At 36.6% G+C, this 26,558-nt stretch overlaps 1 protein-coding gene across 1 annotated transcript in view; it reads right to left on the reverse strand.

The window, feature by feature from the left end:
* The window catches only part of LOC142631102 (putative 3,4-dihydroxy-2-butanone kinase), a 42,000-nt gene extending 18,641 nt beyond the window's left edge, over positions 1 to 23,359 (reverse strand). The window contains exons 1-13 of the mRNA XM_075805182.1: positions 23,191 to 23,359; positions 21,030 to 21,103; positions 20,863 to 20,926; positions 10,291 to 10,403; positions 10,134 to 10,181; positions 9,737 to 9,808; positions 9,529 to 9,618; positions 8,768 to 8,941; positions 8,079 to 8,162; positions 6,231 to 6,286; positions 4,963 to 5,093; positions 4,783 to 4,875; positions 4,052 to 4,116 (exon numbers count right to left, since the gene is read on the reverse strand). Coding sequence (XP_075661297.1) covers positions 4,052 to 4,116; positions 4,783 to 4,875; positions 4,963 to 5,093; positions 6,231 to 6,286; positions 8,079 to 8,162; positions 8,768 to 8,941; positions 9,529 to 9,618; positions 9,737 to 9,808; positions 10,134 to 10,181; positions 10,291 to 10,403; positions 20,863 to 20,926; positions 21,030 to 21,103; positions 23,191 to 23,230 — 1,104 coding nt within the window. The 5' untranslated portion in view covers positions 23,231 to 23,359. The remainder of the gene's footprint in view (positions 1 to 4,051; positions 4,117 to 4,782; positions 4,876 to 4,962; positions 5,094 to 6,230; positions 6,287 to 8,078; positions 8,163 to 8,767; positions 8,942 to 9,528; positions 9,619 to 9,736; positions 9,809 to 10,133; positions 10,182 to 10,290; positions 10,404 to 20,862; positions 20,927 to 21,029; positions 21,104 to 23,190) is intronic.
* Between the last annotated feature and the right edge of the window lie 3,199 nt (positions 23,360 to 26,558).

A 26,558-nucleotide genomic window follows, 5' to 3' on the forward strand; every position in this document is an offset into this window, starting at 1 on the left:
ACATGAATATTGAGACATTATCATATAGTCCATAAGATGCATAGTATGTGATTTATGTGAAAAGTCACAGAAGATATAAATCACAAGTTCTTTGTAAACTCAGAATTTTAGTTCGTAGTCGGTGATGAAATTGGGCATTTCATCTGCGAAGACTATAACATATCAACTAAGATGATTTGTCTTGATCATGGAAATGGAGATTTCTAGTTGATATGTTAATATGTTTTAAGAGTTAAAACATATTGAACTGGACCGGTGTGAGATTTATTATTCTCCTAACGACTGTCAAATGAATAATAAACTCACGACTTATATTTACATGAACTCTTAATCCTGAGAGAATAATGGACCTGGTCATGAGGTATAGGTTGCTTTGATATATCAGGAGTAGGGTCTAAAGAAACGATCAAAACCTCAGTATGTTGGGCAATTACATTTAGTGTTGATGGAACATATATTCTCAAGATGGAATTCATAGTCTCATAACGGAGATACAAAATATTCCCTTGAGATAAGTTTAATGGGTTTGTTATTCAGAATGTTAGGCCTAACTACTTTAGTAAATAGTTACTAAAGTATATATTTATGAAATTGGATTTTATAAATATATGATGAATAACTTAAAAAATTAAACCGGGTACTCAAGGATAAGATGTAGTAATTTACAAAGTGGCAGTCTACATTCATGACATTGTGTTACTACGAATATTTTATGAAGGGGTTGCATGTATAATAAAGTTTTGGGATATAATTTATAGATAAGGCCTAGAGTGCAACTATATTTATACAAAAAACATACAGAATTTTCTGTAGAGAATTTTAGAAGAACACCATTGTCAAGTGGTGTATGTAAGTATTAGATACTTTAACATTCTCCCTTTGGAACTGATTGAGAGATTACACATCTTGGGCGTTAATGGAATTGGAGTGAAGATTGAAAGTGTTTCCAAGCGATTTTGATCTTAGTTTTGAAATTCACCGCTCCAAGGTACACTCTCTTGTTCTTAAATTCTGAAACTTATATAGTACATGTTAACTTATATGAATGAAGTAAATCCGTTATTTTTCCGCTGAGCACATGCATATTTCAATCACTAAGATCTTTGGTTGTGTTTGTGCTATGTTCATATCTTAGGTCCAGGAAGTGACAAACTTAATCCTAGATCCATTAAATGTGTTTTTCTTGGGTATTCTCGTACTCAAAAGGGATACCAATGTTACTCACCTACTCTTCGTCATCGTTTCATTAGTGCTAATGTCCCATTTGATAAATCTTAGTCCTATTTCTCTCCTTCGGTTGCTAGTGACAATTCTCCTCCTTGTCTTCTTCTCCTATCGCCTGTGTCTCCTACTGAATCTCCTTAGAAACCACTCCAGGTGTATCGTTGTCGACAAAAACCTCCAACGGAGACTTCTTCCTTGCCTATTGATCCACCTCCTGATCTCGCCTCTCTTCTAATTTCTTTGCGCAAAGGCAAGCATTCTTGTACCTCTCATCCTATATCTCAATTTGTCTCTTATGGTCACTTGTCTTCATCTCTTCATGCTTTTACCACATCCTTGAATTCTATTGTTGTTCCTAAGTCTATCCAAAAGGCTATGTCTATCTCTAGTAGGAAGTTTGCTATAGAGGCAGAAATGATCGCCCTGTCTAAATATGCTACTTGGTCTTTAGTTACTCGTCCTCCAGGGAAAACTATTGTTGGTTGTCATTGGGTGTACACTATGAAGTATTTGCCTAATGGTTCTATTAAGCGCTTGATGGCTCGATTGGTTGCCAAAGGATATACCCAAACATATGGTGTCGACAATGCCAAGACATTCTCACTTCTTGCTAAAATTTCCTCTGTCCGGATTTTGATCTCCTTGACTGCTAATTTGGGCTGGCCATTATTTCAGTTAGATGTTAAAAATGCCTTCTTGAATGGCGATTTAAAGGAAGAAGTGTACATGGCGCAACCACCTGGGTTTGTTGCTTTGGCGTCAAGTGATTGAGGTGAAGTATGGTTGTGATTGGGGTGGCTGGTGTTCTAGCTCTTTCTCTGGTCCTTATGGTGTCAGTTTGTGGAAAAATATTAGACAAGGGTGGCACTCTTTATCTCGTATTATTATGTATGATATTGGAGATGGATCAAAGGTGCTGTTCTGGCTAGATCATTGGTGTGGATCTTCTTCTCTTGCCGACCGCTATCCGGAATTGTATAGGATTTGTCGTAGAAAAGAGGCAACTGTGGCGGATCTTATAAGGTACACCAATGGAGTCCTCCATTGGGAGTTTCAGTTTTGTAGGGATGTGCATAATCGTGAATTGGAAGCTTTCAGGAGCTTCATCAATTCCATTTATAGCACTCCCGTAAGGGGGATTGGGGAGGACAAGAGTTGTTGGCTGCCCTGTAAGAGTAAGGGGTTCACGGTTAGCACTTACTACCATCATCTAGTTGGCCATAAGGAGCAAATTTTCCCTTGGAAAAGCATTTGGAAGCAAAAGATCCCCTCTAGAGTAGCTTTTCTTGTTTGGACCGCAGCTTTGGGGAAATGTCTGACTGTTGACAATTTAAGAAAAAGAAAAGTTTGCATTCTGGATTGGTGTTATATGTGCAAGTGCAATTGTGAAAGTGTTGACCATCTTTTCCTTCATTGCCCGGTTGCGATGGAGTTGTAGGATATGGTCTTCGGTTTATTTGGTGTTTGCTGGGTTATGCCAAGGTCTGTTGTTGGGCTTTTGGCTTGCTAGCAAGGTCATTTTGGTCGCCATCGTAATGGAGATATTTGGAAGACCGTTCCTCATTGCTTGTTGTGATGTATTTGGAAGGAGAGAAATAGTAGATATTTTGAAGACATCGAGAGTTCTATGCCTGATCTTAACTCTCTTTTTTTCCGAACCTTACTTGATTGGTTCTCTGTGTGGAGAAGCCGTCATTTTCTTTCTATTTTGGATTTTCTTGACTTTTATAATGTTCGTCTTTGATTTGTTCTCCCTTGTATACTCCCTGTATACTTGGGTGACTCTCTCTTTTTTATATCAATGAAATAATCTTTACTTATCAAAAAAAAAATGGTCTTAAATAATCTCCCAGAGCTTGGTTTGGTAAATTCAGTGAAGTAGTGTTAAAGTTTGGGTTGAGACATTGCCATTTTGATCACTCAGTGTTTTCTCATACCTCTGCAACTGGAAAGATTTTGTTGATAGTATATGTTGATGATATTATAATTATTAATAATAACAAAAAGGGTATTGATGATTTGAAAAGATACCTTCAAAATTCCTTTCGAACTAAGAATCTGAGTAAACGTCGTTATTTCTTAGGTATTGAGATAGCACGATCTAAAGAAAACATCAGTTTATCACAAAAGAAGTATGTGTTGGATATTTTAAAAGAAACTAGCTTGTTAGGATCTAAACCAATGGAGACTCCTATGGATCCTAATGTCAAACTATATGAAGATCAAGAGGAGCTATTATCTAATCCTGAGAGATATCATCGTCTGGTTGGCAAACTGAATTATCTCACAATTACTCGCCCGATATATCATTTGTAGTTAGTGTTTTGAGCCAATATATGAAAGATCCTCGCCTTCCACATTGGGAGGTAGATATTTAGATTGTGAGGTATCTTAAAGCACATCCAGACTGTGATCTTTTGTATAAAGCTAATGGTCACCTATGGGGCCTACACTAATGCTGATTGGACTAGATCACCGTCAGATAGAAAATCCACCACTGGGTATAGATCTAGTGTAGAGGCCGAGTATAGAGCCATGGCACACACATCATGTGAGCTTATGTGGATTAAGCATTTACTTGAGAAATTGAGATTTGTTGTGAAGCTGCGTATGACTATGCATTGTGATAATCAAGCAGCAATTTACATTGCCTCCAATCCTGTGTTTCATGAGCGAACCAAACATATTGAAGTAGATTGTCATATTACTCGGGAGAAAATAGAAGATGGTGTAATTCATACAGAAAAGATGTTATGCAAATAAGTTGCCTCAAAATGGAGTCATCTAAACCTGAATTTCAGGGTGACCAATAAAATCATGCACATACCTCATCACTCTTTGTAGAACGAGATGGTGGCATTGGAACAGGAATCTTGGCAGGTGGATGATTACCTGCCAATAAAGACAACTTCTAAGCTCAAAGAAAATCAAATCAATGTAGGACTTGTCATTCTTATACACATGGGATTGGATTCAAGTTGCACTTATGTAACTTTTGTTATGTTTACACTTTTTTTTTTTTTTTGATAAGTAATAAGATATATTGATACCAAAAAGGAAGGAAGCACCCTAGCACCCTATTCAATTACTCTTCGTTCAACTAACATTTTACCAAGAGGTCCAAGACACCATTGGATTAAATATTTTCCTCAGTTATCATTCATGCTAAATGTCACATCAACAGATTTCATTTACTACCCAATCCAAAACTCAATATTTTTAGTTTTTATAATATAAGAAAAGTATACTTTTAGCATGCATGATGACATAAAGAGATCATATAATCCAAAAGTGACAGGAGAAATATTAATCCAAGGAAAATTATTAAGTGCTTTAACATCATTAAAGAGTTACACTAAACGGAACTTGAACCTTACACGCACAAAGATAATGTTTTTTACTAAAAAGTGGACCTCCTTTTGGTACTAGACCACTATCAATAACAACTCCATGATGCTAATGCCACTGTATAGGCTTCATGAAAAACAATCCTATACATAGAAGAAATGAATTTAGGGAAATTAAGGAAATAAGTAATGTTCAAACACATTCACAGACCATCAACACCAACAGGCCAGTATGGAGCCTTGGTTGCAGCATCCAGACGTTGCAAAATTGTTTCATCTGCCTTCATGATGGAAATTGAAAAACCTAAAGAAAAAAAGAAGGAAAAAAAAAACTCAGAAAAAATACAATATCAGTTTATTAGATAAAATGCTATTGCCAGTGATAACAAACCTGCCATATCAAGAGATGTCATAAATGACCCTGTATACACTCTATCAACTGCCAGTCCATGTTCTAGCTGCAGTTTTGGCACTGCTTTTCCCGATGCAATCATTAATTCCATTATGGGGGTGGCTCCTAACCTGGAATTGGAGGAAAAACATCCTCAAAAATGGAGGCATACCATGAGGATAGACAAACATTGGTAAATGTTGACAATCATATGGAAGCAAACCAAGCTGAAATTTTCTAAGTTTTAAAAAATATGATAATAGGAAACAATAACACTACAAAACAGCACACTTACCTGTATTAACTAACCAGCCATACCAAATTCACCCATTAGAAACAAATACAAATGATTGATAAGATATACATTCCTCAATCGCTATTCTACGCTGAATGGGGGTTGTTGATTTAGAAAGCAAGGCAATTTTTTACACATTTTCCAAGATCAGGAAGGTCAGATTGGAGTATTACAAGTCAGGTTAACTATCAAAACTCATTTCCTCTAATATATGGCATATTATATGTATTTTACATGGTTGTTGAAAACAAGACATAAACTTAGCAGAATAGACTTTTTTTAGATTATTATTATCAGTAAATCATTATCATATTAAGAAGAGGAGATTGCTCCAAACTCCAGTACAGAGGAAAACTGCAGCATAGTATACTAAAGAATTCATATAGCCAATTCCAAGTGTTTGGATATCGATTGTTAGAGTTAGAGTTCAGCATCATAACATTGACAAAAACTTCAGAAATATAAATTTTTAATATTGAAGAATGGAGAGTAAAAACAGAGAACTTATGATCATAGAAAAGTCTAAAAGACATGTATTGTCGAATTTTACATTCCCTTTTTTATCTTCTCAATCTTCTGACAAACGTATAGCAAAAAAATAGTATAGCTTTCATTGACAAAAAATATATTACCATCTAATCTGAGAAAAAGATATTTCCAAATCTGAATCCTCCTTTTTCTCCTCTAAATAAAGAGAATTATTAAATTAGATCGGGTAGCCAATAGGTAAAAATTGATTATTGATTGTTAAAAATAAAAAATAAAAACCAATCATACAATTTTCTGAAATTTCTGTCTGAGATGCGTTGCAATACATTGTCATGGGAAAGCTAGAAACTCATTCCACTCAACTGTGTAAAGATAAAATCTCTTTGATATATCGTGTTGATTATCATGATGTGAACAATAATTCATGTTCCATCACTTGATAAGATGAATTCTGATCTAAAGCACTAAAGAAAATCCAACATACCCGTTGATCATCAGCACCACTCTATTGCCTCGTGTAATAGGAACATAGTTTGTTTCCTGCAGGGTTTAAAAATTCAAAGTAAAGGATATAAAATTGAGCTGTTACATTTTTGGGGGAGAGAGTCAAGAACCTTAACCTGTGAGGTTAACAATATATACAATGTGATTCAAAATTTAAATATATGCATGGTGTAAAGATACATAAACTACCACAAAACCATTCATCTAAAAGAAGAAATACTAATACATTTTATAAAATAAAATAAAATAATCTAATAATCTGAAGTTGCATTAACAGCTAGGTGCCTCGCTTTGTGAGAAGTGATAGATGGATTCTGCAAATATGCTAGCAATAGCTATATTTTGTTTTTGATAGTGGGGGAGGGAAAAGGTAGGTTCGAACCATAGACATCAAACCACCACAGACGGTGTAACTACCACTAGACTATCACTTGATCCCTTGTGATGTGGGACAAGGGGGAACAAACAATACCTGATTTAGAACTCTTGGGGCAGATCTGATATTGCTTCAGTTTTGAGGAATTAGGGCTAGGTTTTGGTGGGGAATAGGCTAGAAAATGATAGAGAATATAGGATTTCCAATGGGAAAGGGGAATAGTAGGGTTTGGGGATGAAACAAGGTGAAAATCAAGATTTGAGTTACTGTGAACGATGATGTGAACAGTAACCACGAATAGTAAAATTAAAGAAAAGATAAATTCTAGGCTTCACACTTAGACTTCCTAAGCATCACACCTAGGGTTCCTTGATGTCACACCTCAGAGAAGGTTGCATCACACAAACCATAAAGAAAGCTTCATAGCTATTAAATTCTGAAAATATTCATCATCTCAATAGAAAGCATTACAACTCTTTAAATAAAAGTCTAATACCTATTCTTAGTTGAACTAGGATTTATTAAAAACACTAATAAGATTGGACTACATAATCCTAGTTGAACTAGGATTTCTTAAAACCCTAATAAGACTAGACTAGACTTGGACTTCTAAAGCTTTTACTACTAAGCCCAACTAAATAACCAAACTTAAATAAAACCCAAAAAAGATCTAATGGACTTTAAGCACAGCCAATTACAGAATATTATAAAATTACAAAATTGCCCTGAATACATAAAATCAAATAAATTTGTTTTCCCATTTCCTCTTGCATCACCTTGCTAGTAATAGCTACAAGTTTCAAACAATTAAAACATGTTGTCAAGACTTAAAAATAAAAATGCTTGTGTTAGCAAGATGCCAAAGCTATACAATACAAAATGAAACTAGGAAAATTATTTGTCCCAAAAAAAAATTTAAAAATAAATAAATAAAAGAATTCTTCAAAAGACTATCTAGTATATACAGAATTAACTTCAATGACTTCCCATGTAAGCAACAAAAAATAAAAGCATAAATTCTCCGCATAGACAAGGATGATAGAAAAACAGAAAGAAATAACCATAAAAGAAAGGTACACAAATTTTAATTTTACAATGGATATTGACCTTCATAATTATGGGGTATAAGAACCCCCCCACCCCCCTCCTCCTCTCCTTTTCCTCCCCTTCTCCTCTCTCTTTCAACAGAAAGAAACCAGTCGCACAACCATACCAATTTTAAACAATGACCCAAGTTATCTAACCCAGCCAGCCTTGAGGCAGCCAAAGGACTAGACGTCCCCCCATTCCACCTCTTATTCATAGGCAAGGGATTACCAATTGATTCAAAGATCATTGGCATAATTTTGTGGAATAAGCTATATTAAACACAAATTTAGTTTTTGTTTAAAACAGTAAGAGGAGCATGTTATATATTAATAGAAGAATTGAACCTTAAATACTTGGACATACCGGTGAGAGTATCTGATTAAGAACATGAGAAACCACCACATCCACAGGCTGAATGTCAGCCATTGCGGCACCAGGTTCACCATGCTGTAAATAAATGCATGTTTAGTGTTAGAATTATGGTTAAATGATTAAATTCCCCATTTCTTAATAGCTTAAGCTTTTGGAACAATGTAATTCATCCTGGTATCAAAATAAGAAGTCCTGAGTTTAATCCTTGTCTCCAATCTACCTCCCATTTAAAAAGTTAAAATACTTTTTAAGGTGGAGTTTGGGCCCACACATTAGGGGAAATGTTAAAATTATGGTTAAATGATTAAAATCTTCACTTTCACATAACTTAAGATTTTGAGACAATTAGTAATTTATCATTAAGTACAACTAATATTTTTGTTTTATACATGTAAGAATGATTTTATTGAAAAGACCATGCATGCCTAATATGTAAATATGAAACAAGAAATATAATTACTTTGGAAGTCGAAAAAGAACCAAGCAATTGATGGAGAATACCAGCAAATGTTAGCCAGATTAAAAGGTGCATACATCAAAAAGTATCAACTAAGCATATGTTCAGCAGAGAATGAACTCCAGCTTATTTTAGATTAAACTAGAAATTTATAATTTTGAAACCTAAATGAAGACTGCAATTATTATCTCAAAGATAAGTTTATGCACTCAAACTGGCTTACAATTCCAAGGCCAAGTTCCATTTTTCCTGGACCCAAACGATCTGATGTAACCTGTCCAGGTAGTGTGCAAACAGATAGCGCAACACCCATTGTTCCAACCATTTCTGATGCACATTTTGCTTCTGCAGCAACATCAGCAAGTAAAAGGCCAGCAGCAGCAGCAGCTCCAGCAACCTGTCTTTCCCAAAGGGTAAGAATTTGTAAGACTAATTAAGTGGGGAAAAACTTTTAAAAATTACCTAACGATTTTACTTACCGATAAAAAAAAAATAACCTGGTGATTCTATTGTTAATTAAATATAACAAGCCATGACTCTGAAAGGGGGAAAAAGGCATACTAGAAGAATCTCATTGAAAACTATGACATAATAATTTATTTTAGCTTTTTCTTTTCTTTTCTTTTCATTTTCCTGTATGATACAAAGAACTTATAAACCACGATCTGACTGTATGATCTATGATCAAGAAAGATTCATACTCTTCATGAATAGCCTTATTCATAATTTTTCACCCAGTGAACACATACATTAAAATAACTATTGAAAAATATTCAAAAAGAATCTTACTGTGGAAAATATTAATAAGACAAGGAAAAAGCACACTAAAGAATAAAAAAATTTCTATATGAAGTATCCAGAAAAAGGATAAGGGGAGAGAGAGAGAGAGAGAGGGAAAAAGAGCAAGGAGTCTATTCTCTGTCCACACAAATGGACATGACACCAAGCTCCTTTGTGTTATGTGTTTTGGGAGAGAGAGTGAACCTTATGAACAAGAATAGTCCCAGCCAATCCTCTTCGTCCAGCTATGCCTCGAGGTGGAGGTAAAGCACAATCATCCCCAACAATTACAGTCTACAAAGTGCAAAAAAAGAAATTTTATTACACTTTCTTTGTATTGGGGGGGGGGGGTGTTCAGGGATCTAAACATATATAAGATGATTTGAATTGAAAAATTAAATGAAAACAATACCTCCACTTTATAACCTTCAGATTTTGCTTGCTCAGCAGCCAAACCAAAATTTAAACGATCACCGGTATAATTCTGTCAATAACAGATCACTACACCATGAATCAAGACACAAAAACAAAACAACTCCTATTAATCAAACCATCCTATTCAAGTTAACCACATTCACGCCATAAACCATTCCCAAGCTTACTGCAGTTCCAACATGGTTTGAAGAGCTTTGCAAAATCTCTCTCTCACTCCTTTTTATATATTTTCTTTTTAACTGGTCTAGGGTATCCAGAATCAGCATCACTTTTCCGAAAGAAATTCCATTAGATACCTAGAACAAGGACGCCTCCACAAACCCTGATGTAGTAATCTAAAAGTAATTAAGATATTACATAACAAATAAAAATACCTTGACAATCAGAAGACATCCCATCGAACCAGTTACAGCACGGATGCCCTAAAGTAAAAAACAGGTTATATTAGAGTTTTCTAAGAAGAGTGATATAATTATTGACAGTGATGAATATGCGCTTCCAAATATAAGAATAAATACAAACAAATCGTACAGCAAGAATTGAATCTACTGGTGGAGAGGCAAAAACATCCCCGCAAATAGCTGCTGTCAGCATCCCCTCCCCTACATATCCAGCATGTGCAGGCTCATGCCCACTTCCACCTCCTGTTTGGAATAGAACAGTATAAAGAAAGGCTCCCTAGGATAAGCAATTTATTTGCAGGGCAGTAATTGAATGTAAGCAGACTATCTTGAAACATGTGAAAGGCCAAATACTGATAATAAATTGATGCACAAGAATGACTTGTTCCATGCATTATATTAAAAAAGGGAAAGTGATAGTAATTAAATATGGATTGGAAACATAGCTCCAAGGCCCATAAGCCCCATCGTTGCCTCAAAAGTATAAAGTTTTCATGAAACAAGAGTGTAATTTTCATATTGTTGTTATCATACAAAAGTGCATTTTAGACAGACTCATGTTTTAGTCAAACTTCTTTATCTCCTTGGATGACCCATGACCCAGTAAAAGCTCCACTAATTACCTAGTGTTACTCTCTCTCTCTCTCTCTCACCAAAAAGCCGCCATCATGGATAGAGAAGGGAAAAATAATGAATAAAAATGCACGGACCAAGTAGAAAGGAGATTGTCAAAGCTATCAGGCACAGCAGAAATGGCATCTAATTGTGTGAAATAAGTTGGTTCATACCGTTAACTAGATAACAATCCATAGCAAACCTTTTTTTTTTTTTTGACAAGTAAGAGATGAAATTTTATTAAACAAAAAAAAGAGGCATTAGGTTCATGATAATGAATACAAAGGAACAAAAAAAAAAAACAAAAATAGAGAAATCAAAAGGGAGGTCCAAGGGAAATAGGAAAATCAAAAGGGGAAAAACAATCAGCGAAACCCTAACACCTAGAGCAATCAAAAAGAGTGCAGTGAAACCCAGATTTTAATTGATCCATGGAGCTCTCAGAATTATCAAATGAGCAGCGATTCTTCTCTTCCAAACAATCCACATCAAGCATCCCAGAATTAAGTTCCAAATATCCGAACCATGTTTCCCAAGCCAATTTCTCCAGAAAAATAAAAAAATTCTTCTCCGACTCTGGCATGACCCAATAAATCCCAAACAACTGAAGCACATCCCCCCACAGCGCATGGGCAACATCACAGTGCAGAAAGTGATGAACTACTGATTCTCCCTCCCTTTGGAAAATACAGCACTGATTCGCTAATAGCAAACCCCTCCGCATAAGATTATCCAACATAAGAATCAAATTCCAAGCTGCTGTACACAAAAAGAATGCGACCTTCATAGGAAGTTGATGTTTGCCAATGACTAATCTCATGCTAATTGTTAGTACCATTTCTACTGAGCACAATGATCCATAACATCTAGTCCCTCACATGTCTTTTTGAGCTGTTGATGGTTCAAGATCACGTAAAAGGAGCTCAGGTGGTAGAAACTGTACCAAATTCGAATTGGGTGTCCCAGTTGATGAAAAGTTTTTGTAATATGGTGGGTTTTCCTATTGTGAAACATGAAGCTCAATGTTTGGCTTTGTTTTGCCTTCTTGAACAAGAATGTCTTGAGGTGAAGGGAGCTTAAGGGGGTAATTTCTAATGCTAATTATGACAATGTCTACTCTAGGAGTAAGAGCAGAGTTTCTTCAAATGCTGTGGGGGCTGTTGGTAGCTTTAAATTACTCTACAACTGCTTTCTTGGAATATAAGGGGGCTCAACAATCCCCGAAAGAGAGAGGTTTGTGAGAATCTTCTCAAACAGTGGAAGTGTGATATTGTTTGTTTCTAGGAAACTAAAGCGCCTTCTATTGACACTGTTTTTTTCTTTTTATAAGTTCTATTGACACTGTTTTTGTTCGGAGTTTATGGGGTAGTCCTTTCATCGATTGGCAGTTTTGGATGTTGTCCAGACATCAGGAGGGGTCTTGCTAATTTGAGATAAGAGGGTATTTGAAAAAATGGATGTAATGGTTGGGCAGTTTTCTATCAATGTCTTACTAAGAGGGTGGTGGATGATTTTGTTTGGGCTTGTACTGGTGTGTATGGCCCCAATGATGATGGATTACGGTCTGTTTTGTAGGAGGAGTTATCAGGGGTGTGTGCTAGGTGGCCTATGGCATGGTGTTTAGTAGGAGATTTCAACATTATTAGGCTAAGTTGCACGGACATGGACACGATGGGGATACGGAAATTTTTGAAAAATAAGGATACAACACGGCGCGGACACGGAAATTAAATAATTAATTAAATTTTATATTTAGGCATATTTTTTAATATTTTTAGACATAAAACACGTTTATGTCTAGAATTTAAATTATGTAAGAACTACATATAAGTAAACTAACACCCAAAGTAGTACAATAATACACATAAAATGTTTAGAGTACAAACCAAAAGTTTAAATAGGCTACATTCATTTTAGTAAAATCACCTACAATATTTAACTTTAATGAATAAATAAAACTATAGCAATACACAAAAAATCAAAAATCACTAAATTCATAATAAACATTATAATTTATAAGGAAAAACAAAACTACAAAAGGCTGAGTAAAGGAAAAAAAATTCATAACGTCACTGTACTGTGATAGTGAGAGTGGGATTAAAAAAAAAACGCGTTATGAGTTATAACTCATAAGTAACAGTACACCCATTCAATGCATTCACCCAAATATCTAGGAAAAAAAAAACTGAGAGAGGGAAGAGAGAGGTCGGACCTGTTGTCCACGCCGAGAGAGTGAGAGATCAGAAGGGATAGGGCACGGCGTTGACGTCTATGGAGCTCGCTGATCAACCCGATCTAGCTCCAGCGAGGGACAGAGGGCAGCGGCAGCAAGCAGAGGTCAGAGAGAGGGTAGGTTGAGAACTTAAGATGTAGGTTTCAACTTTTAGTTTAATGACTTCTCAGACTTTAAGCTTTAGGGTATATCACAAAATCAATGGTATTAGTAAGTCCATGCGTCAAAATTTGTGATTTTCTTTTCTTTTTCTTTTTTCACTGCTGGCGTGCCAGCGCCGTGTAGGAGAAGCAAAAAAAAAAGACACTGCTCAGACACCGGAGTTCGGCGAGTCGTATCGGTTTCGTGTCCTCTAGTGTCGGACACCAGTACATCGCCAAAAATGGCGTGTCGGTGCAACCTAGTTATTAGGTACCCAAGTGAGAGGCTTGGCTGCCAGTCTTTTAGCCCGGCTATTTTTGCATTTTTTTTTTATATAAGTAAGAAGAGAATATTATTAATAAAAGAAAAGCAAGAACAATACAAGGAGTTCACGGTAGTGAACGAAGGAAAAAGGTACAAAAAGACAAAAGCAGCCCCTAATCTATTCTAATAGACGAAAGAAAATCCATAAGGGCAGAACAATCCGAGAAACCCCAACAACGAGCCCAGTCAAAAAGGGTCCATTGGCAAAGTTCTAATAACTGAACCACAGTTTTCCCCTCATCCTCAAAAGACCGCCGATTCCGTTCGGTCCAAATGGTCCATAATAAACAGCTTAGAACCAAATTCCAAATATCAGAACTATACTTCCCAAACCAATTATACCAACAAAATAATAAGTCCACAACTGATCCTAGCATGAACCAATCGATCCCAAACAGCCGAAGCATATACATCCACAAATGTTTGCATTCTTGGATTTTATAGAGTAATTCTTTAGTTGATTTACCGTTACTTCTTTCATCTGGTTCAAAGATTTTGGTATATCCTCTATGTCAAGAATTGACAGGGCATTGGTTTCTCTAGAATGGGAGGAACAATTTGAGAATGCATCCCAAAGGGTGCTTCCTCATGTTATTTCAGATCACTGCCACCTTTTGCTAGAAGATGGTGGTGTTCGACAAGGTTGTAATGCCTTTAAATTTGAAAATATGTGGTTGAAAGCTGAGGGTTTTGTTGATAGAGCTCAGCAATGGTGGAATGGGTACTGTTTTGCGGGCTCTCCAAGTTTTATTTTGGCACAAAAATTAAAGACTCTGAAAGCAAATTTAAAAAAGTGGAACAGGGAGGAGTTTGGTGATTTGGCTTTTAGAAAGAAGAATTTGCTGACCGAACTTATGGGTTTAGATGTTAAAGAGGAGTCGGTGGGTCTATCAAATGAGGAATAGAATCATCGTATTCAAATCAAAGGTGACATAGAACATTTGGCTTCTCTAGAGAAGACTTTCTAGAGACAAAAGTCTCGTGCCTTGTATGTGAAGGAGGGAGACAATAATACTTGCTTCTTTCATAGATTAGCAAACTCCCATAGGAATGCTAATCAAATTAAGAGGATCGAGGTGGATGGTGTTCTTTATGAGGATGAAGCTGATGTACGCTCTCAATTAGCTCACTTCTATCAGCGATTGTATCAGGAAACTGAGGTTGGGCGCCCTACTATGGATGGATTAGATTTTGCATGTATTGAAAGAGGATGAGAGGTTGTCTTTAGAGAGGGAGTTCACGAAGGAGGAAGTCATCCAGGTCTTGAAGGAGATGGAGGGTGATAAAGCCCCTAGTCCTAATGGTTTCACCACGTCTTTTCTTTTCACAAATGTTGGAGTGTTGTGGAAAAGGATGTCATGGATTTTTTTGATTACTTTCATCGGCACTCTGTGTTTGAACGATCCATGAATGCTTCTTTTCTCACTTTAATCCCTAAGAAGTGTAATGCCGTTAACATTAAAGATTTTCACCCTATCAGTCTAGATGCGAGAGAGGAGCTGCGGGGTCTCTCGAATGAGGATCAGATTCATCGTATTCAACTCAAAGCTAACATAGAACAGTTGGCTTCTCTTGAGGAAATTTCCTGGAGACAAAAATCTCGAGCTTTGTATATGAAGGAAGGAGATAATAATACTCGCTTCTTTCATAGATTAGCAAACTCTCATAGAAATGCTAATCATATTAAGAGGATTGAGATGGATGGTGTTCTTTATGAGGATGAGTCAGATGTGCGCTCTCAGTTAGTTCGCTTCTATCAGGGGCTGTATGAGGAATCTGAATTGGGTCGCCCTACTATGGAAGGATTAGAATTTGCTTGCATTGAAGAGGAGGAGAGGTTGACCCTAGAGAAGGAGTTCACAAATGAGGAAGTATTACACGTCTTAAGGGAGATGGAGGGTGATAAAGCCCTTGGTCCTGACGGGTTCACCATGGCTTTCTTTCACAATTGTTGGAGTGTGGTGGAAAAGGATGTCATGGATTTCTTTGATTACTTTCGTCGACACTCTGTGTTTAAACGGTCTTTGAATGCTTCGTTTCTCACTTTAATTCCTAAGAAGAGTAATGCTGTTAACATTACAGATTTCCGCCCTATCAGTCTGGTGGGCAGTGTGTACAAGTTGTTGTCCAAGGTATTGGCTAACAGGTTAAGGGTGGTTTTGGATAAACTCATCTCTGAGACTCAAAATTCGTTTGTTGGTGGTAGGTAGATTTTGGATTCAGTGCTCATTGCAAATGAGTGTCTGGATAGTAGGTTGAAGAGTCGATTACCGGGTGTGGTTTGCAAGCTTGATATTGAAAAAGCATATGACCATGTAAACTGGGAGGCCTTGTTTTATCTGTTGGACTAGATGGGGTTTGGGTTGAAATGGAGGGGGTGAATTAAGGCTTGTGTTATTTTTGTCCATTTTTCTGTCCTGGTAAATGGTTCCCCTGAAGGTTTTTTTGAAAGCTCCCGGGGGTTGAGACAAGGAGACCTTTTATCCCCGCTTTTGTTTCTCTTGATTATGGAGGCTTTAAGCCGAATTTTGAAAAAGACATAGGAGAATAATCTTATTCAGGGGTTTCATGTGGGAGCAGTGAATTCTGTTGGTGTGCAGATTTCCCATTTGTTGTTTGCGGACGACACTATCTTATTTTGTGATGTCTCTAGGGATCAGTTGCATCCATAAGGTTGGTGATGTCTTGTTTTCAAGCTTTTACGGGTTTGAAGGTCAATGTTGGGAAAAGTGAGATTGTTCCTGTTGGAGAGGTGAATAATATAGTTGCATTGGCTAGTATTCTTCAATGTAGAGTGGGGAGTTTGCCTATGAAATACCTGGGGATGCCTTTGGGAACTTCTTTTAAGACTGTTTCGATTTGGAATCCTATTTTAGAGAAGATGGAGAAGAGACTATCAGGGTGGAAACGTCTCTACTTATCTAAGGGTGGCAGGCTCACTTTACTAAAAAGTACTCTATCGAGTCTTCCTACGTACTTTTTATCTCTCTTCACTATTCCTAAAGCTATGGCTGCTAGAATGGAAAGGATTCAGAGGAATTTTCTTTGGGGGTCTTCTGAGGGGAGTTTCAAATATCCTTTGGTGGCTTGGGATAAGGTGTGTTTACCTGTTAAATTGGAGAGGGCTGGGGATAAGGAGTGAGGCGTTGTTTAATCAAGCTCTATTAGGGAAATGGTTGTGGCATTTTGGGCAAGAAGTTACCCATCTCTAGCGGAGAGTTATCTCCACAAAATATGGTGAGGGTCAAGGGGGGTGGTGTACTAAAGTGTGCAGGAGGACCCATGGTTGTGGTCTTTGGAGAAGCATTCATAAAGGGTGAGAGAGTTTTTCTAAGCACCTATCTTTTGTAGTGGGTGACGGCACCCGCATCCGATTCTGGCATGATAGGTGGATTGGGGATTATGCCCTAAAAGATCTCTACCTTGAGCTCTATGTGTGTTCAGTTGCCAAGGATGCTTGCATTTCTGAGGTTTTGTGGCTTCCGGAAGGAGGTACTACTAAAGTGTGGAATTTAAGGTTCTTTAGAGCTTTTGAAGATTGGGAGCTAGCTGCTTCTTTTTCTCTTATTCATTTTATCCAACCTCATATTCCTCGGGGGGATAGGAGGGATACTCTTTGTTGGCGGCTCAAAGGCAATGGTAAGTTTGATACCCGCTCTTATTACCGAGCAATTTAGGGTTCCTCGAATTTTTTGTTTCCTTAGAAGGGTGTCTGGAAACCAAAGGTTCCTAAGCGAGTAGCTTTCTTCTTGTGGACAGCTGTACACGGTCGGATTCTCACATTGGATAATCTCATGATTAGGGGTCATCGCTCCTTGGTAAATCGGTGTTATAAGTGTTGTTATGATGGGGAGTCAGTAGACCACCTTCTTCTTCATTGTACTGTTTCACATACCTTATGGACTCTTATACTTCAAGCTTTTGGTATTCACTAGGTTATGCCAAGATCAGTGACGGGGTTGTTATCTTGTTGGCATCAGTGGCTTGGGAAGCTTAACTCAAATATTTGGAATTTGATTCCAGGGTGTTTAATGTGGATTGTTTGGTTGGAACGGAATCGTCGCTCCTTTGAGAACACGGAGAAGACGTTGGATGAGTTAAAGGTTTTATACCAGCGTAGCCTTTTTGAGTGGTCTCGTTGTTGGGATTTTACTGATTCTTCGTCTCTTTCAGAGTTTATGTTTTCCCTTAGATTATTCTTCCCTTAGTTTTTCTTTCTTTGTCTCTTACTGTTCATCATCATGAACATCCTGTACTATTCTTTTTTCTTTTTTTTTTCTAATTAATATTAGTTCTTTGATTACCTATCAAAAAAAAAGTTTGGTGAGTAGTGTGTACAAGCTACTGTCCAAGGTGTTAACTAACAGATTGAGGGCGGTTTTGGATAATCTCATCACTGAGTCTCAAAATTCCTTTGTTGGCAAAAGGTAGATTTTGGATTCAGTGCTCATTGCAAATGAATGCCTGGATAGTCGGTTGAAGAGTCGGTTACCGGGTGTGGTTTGCAAGCTTGATATTGAAAAAGCATACGATCATGTGAGCTAGGATGCCTTGTTTCATCTGTTGGACCGGATGGGTTTTGGGGTGAGATGGAGGGGGTGGATTAAGGCTTGTGTCACTTCTGTCCATTTTTTAGTCCTGGTAAATGGATCCCCCGAACGTTTTTTTGGAAACTCTCATGGTTTGAGACAAGGTGATTCATTATGCCCACTCTTGTTTCTTTTGATAATGGAGGTTTTAAGTAAAATTTTGAGGAAGATATAGGAGAGCAATCTTATTCGGGGTTTTCGTGTGGGAGCGGTGAATTATGTCGGTGTGTGTATTTTCCATTTATTGTTTGCTAATGATACTATCTTATTTTGTGATGCTTCTAGGGAACAACTGTTGTCCATAAGGTTGGCTTTGTCTTGTTTCCAAGCTTTCACGGGGTTGAAGGTTAATGCTGGGAAAAGTGAGATTGTCCCTGTTGGGGAGGTGAATAATTTAGAAGTTCTAGCCAATATTCTTCATTGTAGAGTGGGCAGTTTGCCTATGAAATATTTGGGGATGCTGTTGGGAACTTCGTTTAAGACAACTTCGATTTGAAATCCTATTTTGGAGAAAATGGAGAAGAAATTATCAAGGTGGAAGCATCTCTATTTATTTAAGGGGGGTAGACTCACATTATTGAAAAGTACTCTCTTAAGTCTCCCAACATATTTTATATCTCTTTTTACTATTCCTAAAGTTGTGGCTACTAGATTGGAAAGCATTCAGAGGAATTTTCTTTGGAGGTCTTCTGAGGGGAGTTTCAAGCATCCTTTGGTGGCTTGGGAAAAGGTGTGTTTACCCATTGAGTTGGGCGGTTTGGAGATAAGAAGTATGGTGTCTTTTAATCAAGCTATATTAGGAAAATGGTTGTGGAGGTATGGTCAAGAAGTTACCCATCTTTGGCGGAGGGTTATCTCCACAAAATATGGTCAAGGTCAAGAGGGTGGAGTACTAAAGCATGCAAGAGAGCTCATGGATAACCCTCCACAAAATATGGCAAGGGTAAGGGGGGTGGAGTACTAAAGTACGCAGGAGAGCTCATGGATGTGGTCTTTGGCGAAGCATTCATGAAGGGTGGGAAAGCTATTCTAAGCATTTGTCTTTTGTAGTGGGTGAAGGTACTCGTATCCGGTTCTGGCATGATAGGTGGATTGGTGATAATACCCTAAAATTTCTCTATCTTGACCTCTACTTGTGTTCAGCTAACAAGGATGTTTGTATTTCTAAGGTGTTGTGGCTTCCTGAAGGGGGTATTGTTAGAATTTGGAATTTAAGGTTTTATAAAGAATTTGAAGACTGGGAGCTAGCTGCATCTTATTCTCTCCTTGAGTTTATCCAATCTCATATTCCTCGGGGTGAAAGGAGTGATACTCTTCATTGGAGGCTCAAAGGAGATGGTAAGTTTGACACCCAATCTTTCTATCATGCGATGCAGGGAAGTCAGGATTCTTTATTTCCTTGGAAGGGTGTATGGAAACCAAAGGTTCCTAAGCGAGTGGCTTTCTTTTTGTGGACAATTGTTCATGGTCGGATTCTTTCTTTGGATAATCTCATGATTAAGGGCCGCTCTTTGGCAAAACGGTGTTGTATGTGTCATTGTGATGAGGAGTCAATGGGCCACCTTCTTCTTCATTGTCCTGTTACATATACCTTATGGACTTTTATGCTTCAGGCTTTCGGTATTCATTGGGTTATCCCAAGAATAGTGGCAGGATTGTTATTTTGTTGGCATCAGTGGCTTGGGAATAATACTTCAAATATCTGGAATTTGATTCCAGGTTGCTTGATGTGGATTGTTTGGTTGGAACGAAATCGTCGTTCCTTTGAGGACACTGAGAAGACTTTGGAAGAGTTAAAGGTTTAATGTCACCGTAGTCTGTTTGAGTGGTCTCGTTGTTGAGGTTTTACTGATTGTTCCTCTCTCTCTGAGTTTATGTTTTCTCTTAGATTAGTTTCCTGATGTCCCTATTCTCTGTTGTTTGATTTATCATTTTCTTCTTGTTCATCATCATGAACAATTTGTATTTTTATTTTTTATTTTCTATTTTCATTAATAATATTTCTTTGATTACCTATCAAAAAAAAAAACCACAATTGCAAATCTTCACCAACAATTTTGTTATTAAGATTTTAAAAAGGGGGAAAACTCACAGCAAAGGAATCAGAAAAGGAAGATACCAAAGACCTTATATTACGGGCCTATAAATAAATAGAATTAGTACTTGTTTCTGCTCACCAATTTGGCATCCACTAATTTTGGTAGCTTAATTGCTAAAGGTGAGACAAAAAGCAAGCTTTGCTACTTATTTGGTAAAAGGAGAGATAAAAAGCAAAAAGCTAACCACTGTTTGCCAAACAGACAAGGGTGATTTTCAAGACCCATATACTTGGGGAAAAAAAATAAAAATCTTTCCACAAGGGTGATTTTCAAGACCCATTTCTATGAATGTAGGGGTTGTTTTATAAGTTAGATACTATTAATTTACAAGTTGTTAGATTCCTGCCCTACCATGGGCTAAAATAGTTGCAAAACAAAAAATGCAATGAAAGGCAAGCACAAATAAATACTCTCGGGTCAATATCAATTTATAGAAAAGGAATTAGTGTTCAGTAAAATAATATCTCCATGCTAGCAATAGGCTACTATCCATAAGAAAGGATAACTTTTCCCGATGGCCATTTCTTCTTTAAACAGTACAAGTGACAAGGGAAACTATGGAAAACAATCAAACATGCATTAACAACTGTTCTAGGCTAGAAAATTACTATAAACAAATGATATTAAAAGTTTAAGAGAGGGTGATCAAAGTTATGACACTAAAATCAAAACAGTATTTAATATTTTTCACGGTCTAAAACCTGATATGATTGCAACTTTATCATATGCTGCACTTGAAACATCAGCACGTAACACAACCTTCACCTGTATCCCCACAAAGCGGGAAAGTATCATTATAAATTCTACATTTATATATATAAGCTGCTTCTCATTGATTATAGAAGAAAACTCAAGAGACAAAGATCACCTCCGGAAAACCATCTAAGTACTGCAGCCCAGGATAAGTTTCCACAAGTCCCTCGATGAACTCAGTTACCACATCTGCAACAGTGAAACCAAAATGACAAGCAATTAAAACCCAATTTTTCCAACAAGCAAAGACTACATTGCATTTCTCTTTTATTGTAACTTGCAACGTTACTTGCCAAGCCCAAAAGATCAAAAGAGTAACGTACTTGCACAAGGGCGTAGACCAACTCCATAACTACCCATATATAACTCCAAAAGAAAGACAAAAAGGACATAATAATTCCCAAGAAAGGAAGATAGCTTTAAGCTCCTTTTTTCCCCTTACCTTGTCCTTGTAGAATTAAGCAAAGCCAAAGAGAACCAAGACTATTTTTTTATTAGTAAGTTACCCATGCACCTTGTGGGTATTGAACCCCCTACCTTACCCTCCATTCCTTCTTATGGGAGGACCCAGAGGAGGATATGTGATTTGAGCCAGGGTTCATTGGCAACAACACTTTTTTTTTTATGATATGGAAGCTAACCAAGGCAGGGCGCTTTGGACCAAACCCTAGGGAGTAATTTACGGATATATGACCTACCCACCATAACCAAGTATCAGGTAATCCAGGGGAACTCCTATTGGGGATCAAACCTAGGATGTCTAGTTCAACAACTCATTGGCACCAACACTTACAATAGTATAAAACTAAAACCCTGAAATTTTACTTCAATAAAGAACCAAACAAACCATTTTTTGAAAGTCACAAGTAACACATGTAATGAAAAAGAAAAACTGAAATGAAAACTCTTTGTGATTCAGAATCTTTTTTCTGATTTAATTTCATACCACTAACCAATCTAGGCCATGAACCACACACATTTATTGACAGGTAATTGGAAATTTTATTAAATAAAAGTATATCTTGCTCACAATGATGAACAATTTGTACTTGAAACAATTACAAACAAATATTATCAACTTGCTTTTATCACTTTTTCAACCCTGTTGTGGCTTTCCGTACAACACCATTTGCCTTTTTATTTTTGGATAAGTAATCAAAGCTAATTGCCTCTTCAATTTACCTCTAAGATGTCAAAGTGAAATATGATAGCAATTGAAAAAGCTCATTGCCTATTCAATCACTATAAACTTTCACATTGACATATTAGAGACAAGGACTACAAGAGGGAACAACAGTGCAAATTCCCTCCCCTCCCCTGGCAGCAGAAAACACCAAATGCTATAAAGCATTCTCTAATTCTCCATTGTTTCTAAGCTTGATATGCCATGTAGTTATATTAGATTAAGCTGAGTAAAGGTTTTAGTTTCTAAGGTTTTGAATTGATTTAAAACTAAAATAGAAAAGAGAACACCCCCCAGCAGCCCAAAAAATAAAAAGATAACGATAATACAAGATTTAGCCTTCAGGGCTACTTTCTTAATCAGTACCAAAACCAGTCCTTCCATCTTCTAAAACCAAGAAAACGCAGATATTGATAAGGAAGAGTGCTTCTTAAAATTGCTTTTGAAAAAGGCAAAGCAAACATATATTTTCCCTGCACTGTGTTGGAGTTCAATTTCATCCCTCAATTTTAATATGTTATCATCCTTGCCATCACTCTCCTTTTAGAAAATGACCTATTGCCATCAACTTGTTTTGAGTGACTCAACTTGTAATTAACTTCAATCCTCATCGGATACAAGACCAAAGAGATTTGTCCAATTTTTATGGGCAAGAGGGTAACAACAAAGCTTTATGGATGAACTGACACAATCAGTGCCAAAAACAACGAAACATGAGCGCAGTTTCCATCTATTTAGACTATGGTTGAAGATCAAGATCCTAGCAAAATTCCTGAGTATCGTTATATCAATGTAGGCATCTAGACAGACCCTACAATTACCACAGTGAACCATCTATCTTAGAAGGAAGGAATCAGATTCAAATATATTAAGTTCCATCTCATCTGGTTCCTCAAAAAAAAAAAAAGTTCCATCTCATCTGTAGGCTATTAAAGTCAAAAACACAAAAATCTGGCTAATTGAATTTTTGAAAATTTCCCATTAATTAAACAGAGACTATAAAAATGTAAAATTAATAAAGAGGTTGTTATCCCAAAACGGAAATGTGCAAAAACAAATTAATGCATTTTGATGAGATAGGAAGAATGCGAACCGTTGGGATCGTTGATGAGCTTCTTGCCTTGAAAAGCCATGGCGATTGACAGTAAACCCTAGCAGTAGCAGAGGTGGTGGTTTTGCATGAAATGTAGGCCTGAGATTGGAGGTTACCTCCTTGTGGGTTTGGTTTGGTTTGGTGGTGTCCGAAGGTGGTTTTTTTATTGGTTTATTATTGTTATGTGAATATATATGGAAGTAGCCGCCTCACGTTCACGCACGGCACCAACCTGAAAGCCAAGACCCTTAATGTTATATGTATGATTTTTTTTTTGTTTTTCTTTTCATTTAGCATTAAATATCTAACATTTTCGTTTGTTGTCAGGTTTAAAAGGAATGTTGAAAACTAACATCTCAAGTTTTTAAAACTCGAGATTATATTCTAAACCTCGATTTCAGTGTTTTTGTGATACCTTTATATGGACAAATTTTCCACGTGGAGCAAATTAAGCCACGTAAAAATCGAGTTTATAAGACTCGAAATCTGCAAACCATATACCAAAAACAAACTTTTAAACACCTCACTCAAACACTCTCAAAGTTCAAACACACACTCTCAGTCAAACGCTCTCACTCACTCAAACACTTCACTCCGCCCTCTCAAACTCACTCACTCATTCGAGTAAATCACTCAATCTGAAACTTTCAAAATCACTCACTCTCACACCCAAATTAGTCACTCAAATAGTTTCCTCTCTCAGTACTGCTCCCATTGACCCACCATGCGAAGGTACTCTCTCTCTCTACTTAATACGTTGTCGTTTTTGCTTCTTAGATTCCTCTCTCTCTCTCTCTCTCTCTCTCTCTCTCCAATTTTAGATTTTGGAATTTCATGATGTTACCCAGGGTTTTTCATTTTTCAATTTTGGATCTTTTTGGGTTTTGGTGATTCATGTTTGGTTTCCGAGAAAAAAAATTTGAGGTTTTAGGTAGGAAATGATCATTTGTCATTTCAATGAAGAATGTATATTATTCTGTTTGGTTGTTTGGAAAATGAGTAAATAAATAAAAAAAATGATTTTTTTTAACAAATTGAGCATTCGAATTGTTGTTATGAAATTAGTGTGAATTTCAATAGTGTAAATTTAGCCATGTAGAAATTAGTGTGAATTGTTGTTATGAAATTAGTGTGAATTTTTTACATTGATATTTAATCTAGTTTGATTTTTTTATTTTTTATCATTGCTTTTATTTTATAATTTTCTGATTTTGCGTTTATTGAATATAAATTTGAATTTTTGTCATTGAATTGACATTTAATCAAGTTTGAAATTTGGACTCTTTTTAGCTCATACATTGCATTGTTTCGAAAATTCAAAAGTAGGATTTTGGAATCATATTTTAGGCTAAATGTCAATGTTCGCGATTTAGAAGTTTGTATGTATGGTGTGCTTCGTGCTTATTCAAATGGCTATCCCCATTTAATTACCAGGCTCATTCATATCCTAGGAATAGAATATTTCCAAAAGCTCCTTCAACAGAACCGACCAAAGTTTGGCCTTTCATAAATGCATGGATATTAGAGTCTTTGGAAAGAAAACTTCATGATATGTTGCTTTAATTAAAGATCATGCATGATTTGCATAAGGTGTCCTTGCTAGTTTAGTAATACAATACCCACCTTTTTGTAATTACTTCTTTCCACCACTTAATTCCAAAGATTAAACTTCTCCATTGCCTACCTCCATAATCTTTTTTTTTTTTTTGGATAGGTAATAAGGAAATATTATTAAAAGGGAATAAAACAAAAGATACATAGAGTTCATGACAATGCTTCTCATTATGTGGTTAATATGGATGGAATGGATAGATCTATATTGGAATTTAAGTTATATTGAAGCAAGCATCTTATTAGAGGTTGTCTAGTTAGGTCACTAGTTGCGTACTCAATTTGTTCTTCATGTTTTGGTTTTCTTTAACTTAGAGATTGATTTTATCTATGTTTTATGCAGATATTATAGCATCATTTAGAGCATCAGAGGTGGTTTAGCTGTAATATTTCAAATCTTTTATGCAGTGAACTATTTTTTATATCTTCATTCATGTGAAATCATTGTGTGTTGTGGTAATGCTTGATTTGTGATGACTCTTACACCAAATAATGTATGTCTGCCACTATGTATGATCTCACAGTAGCACTCTTTGCAGTATGGAGCCTCAGATCGATGAGGAGCTAGAGATCATGCGCCCTGGTCCAGAAATTCCTTCATTGCATGCAACAACCAAATCATCGATCAGAGGACATTTGGAATAGCGAGGTGAAATATCTAGTTCCAACAACCACTTTAATTTTTACGTTCTCTTTGACTTTTAGCAAGTTCTTTCAAAGTTGTATATTTAGTTCTAGCAACCACTATAATTTTTATTGATTTTGCAGGACTTGGGCCCACTTCAGTTGTGGTCGCGCTAAGGAGATGGCAAACATATCGATGCAAGATAATCGGGTGATTAACATTATCAAGTTGGTAGGGCTAGAAGGATTATTTAGGGCCCCTTCCAGAGAGATAGATCATTGCCTAATATCGGCTCTAGTTAAGCGATGGCGGCCGGAGACTCATACGTTCCATCTTTCACACATTGAGATGTCAATCACCCTAGAAGATGTGGAGGTCATTTTGGGACTTCCTATAGACGGTGAGGTCTTGGTTGGGCCGACTGTTGTGGAGAATTGGAGAATCCTGTGCATGGAGTTGCTTGGTTTTGGAGTTCCAAAGAATGACAACAAAACTTTTGTGGGGCAAAGAATTCTCATCAGCCACCTTGTTAAGCGCATTGAAGAGCCACTGCCTCATGATGCAACGGAGATGCAAATGTTAGGATCAGTGCCCTTAAATCCTATTGTATGATGCTATGTATGTTATTATGTATGACATTATGTATGACTTAATGTTGTGATTAATAAAGTTATTTTATTATTATCTAAAATAATGATAACATGAATATTGGGACATTATCATATAGTCCATGAGATGCATAGTATGTGATTTACGTGAAAAGTCACTGAAGATATAGATCACAAATTCTTTGCAAACTCAGAATTATAGTTTGTAGTCGGGGATGAAATTGGGCATTTCATCTGCGAAGACTATAACATATCAGCTAAGATGATTTGTCTTGATCATGGAAATGGAGATTTCTAGTTGATATGTTGATATGTTTTAAGAGTTAAAATATATTGAACTGGACCGGTGTGAGATTCATTATTCTTCTAACGACTGTCAAATGAATAATAAACTCACGACTTATATTTACATGAGCTCTAAATCCTGAGAGGATAATGGACCTGATCATGAAGTGTAGGTCACTTTAATATATCAGGAGTGAGATCTAAAGTTACGGTCAAAACCTCAGTATATTGGGCAACCA

Source organism: Castanea sativa, chromosome 4 (genome assembly GCF_040712315.1).
Source record: "Castanea sativa cultivar Marrone di Chiusa Pesio chromosome 4, ASM4071231v1".
Taxonomy (NCBI): Eukaryota; Viridiplantae; Streptophyta; class Magnoliopsida; order Fagales; family Fagaceae; genus Castanea; species Castanea sativa.